General features: G+C 43.3%; 1 protein-coding gene across 1 annotated transcript; it reads left to right on the top strand.

Moving 5' to 3' along the window:
* Positions 1-1,015: 1,015 nt before the first annotated feature.
* On the top strand, positions 1,016-1,951 carry LOC122931298 (olfactory receptor 52M1-like). The gene has a single exon (XM_044285363.1). The coding sequence runs from the start codon at positions 1,022-1,024 to the stop codon at positions 1,949-1,951; it is 930 nt and encodes a 309-aa protein (XP_044141298.1). The 5' UTR covers positions 1,016-1,021.
* The last annotated feature ends 6,248 nt before the right edge of the window (positions 1,952-8,199 follow it).

Below are 8,199 nucleotides of genomic sequence, written 5' to 3'. Positions count from 1 at the left end.
TGCTGTACAGCCTCTCTGGGGGGTGTATTTACCCTGTAACTGTTGGTACTATGTCAGCCGCAGTTACAGGAGAAATCAAAAGTGAAAAAACAAAAAAAATTATTTAGATGCCCCCCAGAGGTCTTGTTCGACCTTAAGGGGGACGCAAAGTGTTAAAAAATTAAAATTTAAAAATTAAAAAGAATTCAGTGTTTTTATTTAAAAAAAAAGGCTTTACATGTAAAAATTAAATTTCCTAATTAAAAGTAATCTAAAAAAATGTTAAAAATAGAAAAAAATAAAACCAATAGACATATTTGGTATTTCCGCATCCGTGATGGCCGTCTCTATAAATATATTTCATAAAGTGGATATATATTGGAAATGTTAATTAATGAATATTTTAGGATCTATCTAAAATACACTATCTGTCTTAAAAGCAGAGAGATTCAAATGTAGAAAACAGTGATTTTAAAATTTTTTGTTAACTTTTGGATTTAAAAAAAAATAAAGGTAAAACATATTGACTCAAAGTTAGCATTAACATGAAGTACAATGTGTCATGAGAAAACATTCTCAGAATGGCTTGGATAAGTAAAAGCGTTCCAAAGCTATTACCACATAAAGAGACACATGTCAGATTTGCAAAATTAGACCTGGTCAGGGAGAAGTTAAGAAAACTCAAGTCTGCATAAAAAAGCAAAATTTTTAAATGGGGCACCAATGATTTCTCTGTCTATTGTGTTTCTCTTGACTGCCTGCTGACTACAAGGCCTATGCACCAACATGCTATAGTTCATGCTTTAGCCTTCTACCACAAGTTATTTTCCTTAAAGGTTCATGGCAGACATTTTTTTTACCAAGATTAGTTTTTTTGAGCCACTGCAGTGGAAATGCATTCTTGGCTATTACACTCTGTGTTATCTGCATTATTTATAGTTTACATTTATTTTTTGCATTCTAAGGTTCAACTGAAGAAAAATTCACATAAGTCACAGTATTGAATACACATTTAGTATCCTCTAACTTTTTGGAAGCTACTATGGCAACCCCCAATAATTCCTGCTTCCAGCCATCTTTCTTCATCTTGGTTGGGATCCCAGGCCTGGAGCATTTACACGTTTGGATCTCCATCCCGTTTTTCTTGATATTTCTCTCAGCCATCATTGGAAACTATATGGTTGTATTGATCATTGTCATGGAGACGAGCCTTCACCAGCCCATGTACATCTATTTTATTCTTCTCGCTTTCATAGACCTTATTTTAGCTAATACAACTATGCCCAAGCTTCTTAGCGTCTTCTGGTTCCACTATAATAAGATTAACTTCCTTTCATGTCTTTTCCAGATGTTCTGTGTGCATGCTTTCTCCACCATTGAATCTGGAATCTTTCTGGCTATGGCGTATGACCGCTATGTAGCTATATGCAACCCTCTTAGATATTCAGTCACAGTGACCACCAGAGTTATCATTGGAAGTGGGGCATTAGCCATACTGCGGGGTGTATTTTTCATCCTTCCCTTGCCTCTCTTGCTGAGAAGGTTCGACCAATACACCAGCAATGTTATCCTGCACTCGTATTGTGAACATATGGCAGTGGTGAGGCTTGCCTGTGCTGATGGCTCCTTCAATGACCATGTTGGCATGGCTGTTGGATTCATGGTGTTGGTGATGGACTTGGTGCTAATTTTAACTTCTTATGTGATGATCCTTCGTGCTCTGCTTAGGCTAACTGCTGAGGCTCGTCTGAAGGCCTTCGGAACCTGTGTTTCTCATGTCTGTGCCATTCTGTGTTTTTATACTCCAATAGTCTGTTCATCCATGGTCCATAGATTTGGCATAAATGTCCCTCATCATACTCATATCCTCCTGGCAAATTTCTATCTCCTTGTGCCTCCACTGCTGAACCCTCTGGTTTATGGAATAAGAACCAAACAGGTCAGAGTGAGGGTGAGAATGTTCTTCTCCTAAAAGTTTATGATTTTCTTGGAATCTTACGGGAATGTGGAACAAAGTTGTCTGGGCATTTAAAATGGTATTAAAGGTGGCAGATAGGTGGTGTTGTTCCAGTCAGACATTAGTGGCCAAATTTACAACCAGTGGATTTCTCTATTTACAGAGTGCACCTCACTCTCCTCAAATAAATGATTCCTAAAGAGATGTGGATAGATCCCTGCTCCTTGTCCTGCCGAGATATCCTTCTTATATTTAATCTTGGCCTTACTGAGAGCTTCTTTTCAGAATTTGCACTTATTATTTCATTGATCTGTGTAAAGGACCTACAACCAATTCAACAAAGATGAACCAAGTATAAACAGAAGTCCATCTACATCAAAAGCAGAACACTACGTTGAATACACCTTGGTTAGTCCTTGTATCTCTAGTCCATAAACATTGACACAACATCTTTTCCTCTAAGGTCCGTACCACCTTGTTCAGATTCTGACAATATTGCTATTTCTCAGCTGATCTGATGAATTGTCTTCAAGAGTTTTAGGAGAGTCTGGCGAAATTTGACTTCCCCCCCACTAGAATCTCATAGCTTGTTATAAAGTGCTTATAATTTGTGAACAGATGTAAATGACAAAATCCGAATACTCCACAAGCTGCATGACTCATTGCCTTCAATTGAAGACTCTTTTCTGATTACCAAAAGAGATGAAGTGATATGGTCTGATGCCACCAGGTCACCAGCATGTCAAGGATTTACTGTGACTGTTCTACAACCTCAATGTTTCTTTATGGAGATAAGAAGTTGCTGTCATGGTCATTTTTTGCTCTGGTCACAAAGGTCCTCCTATAGGAAACTTGAGGCATGGTCATAGTAATCTCACAATTTAATTCCTTGTTAAAGAGGACCTTTCATGGGTCCGAACATTGTAAGATAACTATCTGGACATGTAGAGCGGCACCCAGGGATCTCACTGCACTTACTATTATACCTGGGCGCCGTTCCGTTCGCCCGATGTGGCCCCGTTACCTTCTCCGGCACTGTATGGAAATTGCTACTATCGGTAAACCACGGAGGAGTCTGCCCATTTTATAACTGGGCAATTGGACAGCGCTAAAGCCAGGGATAGGGAATGACCAGGGAGAAACAGGGCAGACTCCTCCCTGGTTTACTGATAGTAGCTATTACCATACAGTGCGGGAGAAGGTAACGGGGCCACAGCGGGTGAATGGAGCTGCGCCCAGGGATAATAGTAAGTGCAGTGAGATCCCTGGGCACCGCGCTACATGTCCAGATAGTTATCTTACAATGTTCGGACCCATAAAAGGTCCTCTTTAAGGTGAAACCTTTTAGTATTAGTGTATTTACAAGTAGTAAAGGGGTCCTATACACAAGGCGATGATCAGTACAATCGAGCAACTAGAAATTTGTTTCTTGGTGTAGTGAACAATGACCCTTTAGACATGCCGATTATCGCCCACAAAATCGTAATTTCAATTGCATATTCCATCATTTGTAAAGCAGACTGCTCCACTGTTCTGCATGCTGTTGGGGACAAATGAATTGTCTGTAATTGTGAGTGCAGTGAACGATTGCTGTTTACACGTATGAAATCGTTAAAGTCCAATGATGATTTTTGTGTCCACACAAATGATCGAACCAACGAGAAATCTATCGATTGTCGGTCGTCTCTCTATCGTTCGAATTTGATCCTAATCAGAAGAGCTTTAATTGCTCTGAAAAGCTGTGGTCCCAAAGGGTCAAGCTTCAGAGGCAAGTAAAATGTCCAATACTTTATTATATAACATAAGGTTTAAAATAATCCAATGGCTAGAGAAGAACACCAACGCTTAATTGTTTCAATCGTTGCACAATCTTGTATTTAGACAGTTTAACAATCGAAATTCATAAGCTTTGGTGCTCTTCTTATGTCATTGGATTGTTTAAACCCTTCTGTGATATAATAAAGTTTTGGACATTTTACTTGCCTGTGTAGCTGGACGTTCTTGGATTCAATCCTATGCTGTTTCACTGGAGGTGTGGTCGTGCACCCAGGCTGCGTGTATCACTGGTGAGCTGGTTCCTCCTTTTGGTGCAGCTTGGTTCTAGACCCATAATGCCCATGATAGATGAGTTTTTTTTTTTACTTTTGCACCCTGCTCATCCATCTAAACTTGTGTTCCCACATTTGATGCTGCATGTCTCTAGCTATAGTTAGATCTGTGTCCTGAGGTGCATGTGTCCTGTGTCCTGCAGTATGTGTCTAACCAATCTGTAATACTGAAACAGTGCACATTGAGCTAGATTCCAAAAATTTTATAAATACATAAATGCCAAAAAGAAACAAATCTAAAAATATCACAGGATCACAGGAATATAATTGTAGAGAAAGATGAGAAGGTAGAGATAGTAAACTCGTACTTCTCTGTGTTCACCAGTGAGCCGCCAGCACCAGATATTATTCTGAGGGACAATCAAGGTTCTAATCTCCACCAAATGTCACGATCTTAACACAAGAAAAGTGCAGCTGTGTCTGAGCACATCAAATATTGATAAAGCCCTCCAAACCAGATGGCATTCCTCCATGATTGAGGGAGTTAAGCTCAGAAATTGATAAACCATTGTATCTCATCTTGTTAGAATTGTAACAGGGACAGTGCCACAGGACTAAAGGACAGCCGAAGCGTAAAAAGATGGATCCATGTAACTACCATTGGAGAGTCTGACATCGGTGGCGTGTACGGTATGTGATGTGATTTTAAGGTGTATACAAAGAGGCAAAACCCATGATTCCAATGTGATATTACCCCTTTATACGTCCCTCATGTGGTCACATCATGAATATGGGATTCAGTTTTGAGTTGCATACTATAAAGGATATAGAAGAGCTAGAAAAAGTTCAGAGACGCGTGATAGAGAGGATTCAAAAATTGGGCATGTTGAGCTTGGAAACGAGACACCTTAGAGGTGATCTTATTCACATGTACAAATACATGTGTGGTCATTACAAAGAACTGGGACAGGATTAATTCATTCCAAGGACTTTACAAAGTACCAGAGGACATTCATCATGAAAAGGATTCTTCACAGTTAGAGCATCGCACTATGGAATGCCCAACCCCAAGACATAGTCATGGCAAATACTTTGTTAGGAGGAGGCTTATCTAATAGCAAATGGCATAGATGGCTGTAATTAATCTAAAATGTCATATAACTGATTGAGAAAGACTGAACTTGATGGACCAGCTGAAATTTTAAAGATATTTATCTGACCAATTCTCGGTCATTTCCTTTGGATTTTTTCCAGTAGGGCATGGACTCCGCAATGTCATGAAGCCCGGGTGTCTCTGTGACTAAGTGAGAGCTCCATATCAGTTGAAATGTCTACTTCACCTCGCCTTTCTCCTGGACCCATCTAAAAGAAGACGAAGAGAGCGGTCTGACACAAGACGAGGACAGCAGGCAGTGATAGCAGATGATGGCATCGCTGTAATGTGTTGTGTTATAACTGATGGTGCTTCAAAAAAGTCCAAAAAGTTTATTTGCCATAATAATGCCTGTGTCTTGTATTACGCTGCTACAAAAAAGTATTTACCCCTCTCCACATATTTCCAGTTGTTGTACATTTGTCACAAGGGCTTTTTGTCTTAAAGATGTTACTATAATAAATTGTCTGCACTATGAGGTTGTTATCTTCATGTAACTGTGTCCTCCTGAAATTCATCTGTGTGCAGTAAGCAAAATGTCAGAGAATTAGCAGGATTTCCTCCCTTTTAGAATATATAATATGGCAGCTTCTACTACAAGCTAACAGCTGACTGGACATCAAGTGACTGCACCTGAGCTTCAGTAATAGACCATGTGATTACCCAGAACCAGAGCTGAAGCTTCAGGTGTAAACTCATTCAGAGATGGACACACCCTTTAGACTCATTAAGGGATACACACACCTTAGACTCATTAGGCAATAGACACACCCCTTCGAATTATTAAGGGATAGACACACCCCTTAGACTCAGTAAGAAATAGACACACCCCTTAGACTCATTAAGGACTAGACACACCCCTTGGACTCATTAAGGGATAGACACACCCCTTGGACTCATTAAGGGATAGACACACCCCTTGGACTCATTAAGGGATAGACACACCCCTTAGATTTATTAAGGGATCGCCAGGCAGCTCCTTTAACCTCTTAAGGACACATGACGTACCAGTACGTCGTGTATGGTTACGATCACCGCCGTGCGGCGGGCGGTGATCGGAACCCGGTGCCTGCTCAAATCATTCAGCAGGCACCTAGACTAAATGCGCCGGGGGAACCTGTGACCCCCCATGTCGCGATCGGAGACCCCCATGTCGCGGTTTTCTGCGTTTCCGGGTTATTCAGGTCTCTGAAGATCCGATAACCCAGAACAGGATGGTGATATTGGTGTGATTTCACCCCACCAATCACCATCCAGCGATCCTGAGTGGTGATGGTGACATCACCACTCAGGATCGCTTCTGATTGGTCTGTGGGCGGTCCGGCAGCAGATTCAAAAGAGGCAGGCGCTCCTCTCCTCCTCCTTTTGTGTTCCGGAGCCGGAGGAGAGAGGAGATGCCTGCACGTGTCGTCCGTCGGTGCCAGCATCACCCCATCTGTGCCCCCCAGGACTCGATCTGTGCCCCTTCACCCCCCATCTGAAATTCAGGTACATAGGGAAAGTATAGGGAAAGTTTGGGTTAGGCAGAAAAAAAAAAGGGAAAGTTAGCTTTGATTGCATCACCCTAAGTTAGGGTGTATGGGGTCCACAGCACAGCTGTGTGACCCTAGACCCCCCAGGGGTGCTGCCGTTTGCCCCCCCCCTGCCCCCCCCCACTTTTTTGGGGTGCAGGATTATATATTTATTTATTTTTTGTGTGCACTGACTGTGGTCGGCATTCTTAGTGTCCGGCCACTGTTAGCGAATCGGCTTTGATCAGCGGTTTTTATTTTATTTTTTTTACATTTTTTTGCCCTTTTTTAGTTCGTTTTTTTTTCACACCAAATAAAGATTTACACACACACACATACACACGCAGACACACACTCCCCTATGGCTCGCTGGACGTTCTCAGCCGAGGAGGCATACGCCCAGCTTGCCTCCGAATCCGAGAGTCCCAGTGAGGACGAGGATGACCCCACATTCCTGTTGTCATCCGCGTCCTCCTCACCATCTAGCGATGATGATGAGCCCCCAAGGAGGCGGAGACGCCGCCAGGCGGAGCAAGGGGACCACCATGTTAGGGACCCTGTGGCCCAGCCTAGTACAAGCAGCTCTGGGGCTCGTACTGGTTTCCCGGCCCACCAGTTAAATCCACCAGAGCACCCTGCCGGTGAACTAGTCTGGTGTAGCCCAGAGCGATACGAGCCCATGATTCCTGATTTTGTAGGCCAATCAGGAATAAAGATTTCCACAGTGGGCTACACTGAATATGACTTTTTTGTCATTTTTTCAGTGACCCACTGGTAAATCTGATGGTGGAGCAGACGAACCTGTACGCCCAACAGTTCGTTGCTCAACACCCGGGCTCCTTTTTTGGCCAGGCCCGGTGGTTGGACGCCGGTCAGTGCAGCCGAAATGAGGACATTTTGGGGCCTCATGCTGCATATGGGCCTGGTCAGGAAACCCAGTGTCAGGCTGTACTGGAGTGGGGAAGTCCTATACCAGACCCCACTTTACAGTACGGCCATGACACGCTCCCGGTTTGAGGCCATCCGGAAATGTCTGCATTATTCCGATAATGCAGCATGTACCCCCTGAGGTGATCCTGCCCATGACCGTCAGTATAAGATACGGCCGGTCATCGATCACTTTGGGGCCAAATTCATGGAGGCCTATGTACCTGGAAGGGAGGTCGCGGTTGATGAGTCTCTCATTGCGTTCAAGGGGACACTCATTTTCCGCCAGTATGTGCCCTCCAAGCGGGCGAGGTATGGCGTGAAACTATACAAAATTTGTGAGAGTACCTCAGGGTGCACTTACAAATTTCGTATATACGAGAGGCGAGATTCCCAGATTCAACCCCCAGAATGTTCCCCCACTTTGGGTGTTACCGGGAAACTTTTGTGGGACCTTATGCACCCACTGCTGGATAAGGGTTACCACCTGTACGTGGATAACTTTTATACCTGTATCCCCTTGTTCCAGTCCCTTGCCACCAGATCCATGTCCGCTTGTGGGACCGTGCGGAAAAATCAACGCAGCCTCCCTGCCCTCCCCCTCCATGTACCTATCCCCAGGGG

This window comes from Bufo gargarizans, chromosome 3 (genome assembly GCF_014858855.1).
Source record: "Bufo gargarizans isolate SCDJY-AF-19 chromosome 3, ASM1485885v1, whole genome shotgun sequence".
NCBI lineage: Eukaryota > Metazoa > Chordata > Amphibia > Anura > Bufonidae > Bufo > Bufo gargarizans.
Note: the sequence above shows the minus strand (reverse complement) of the source record. Positions and strands in the feature narration are given on the sequence as shown.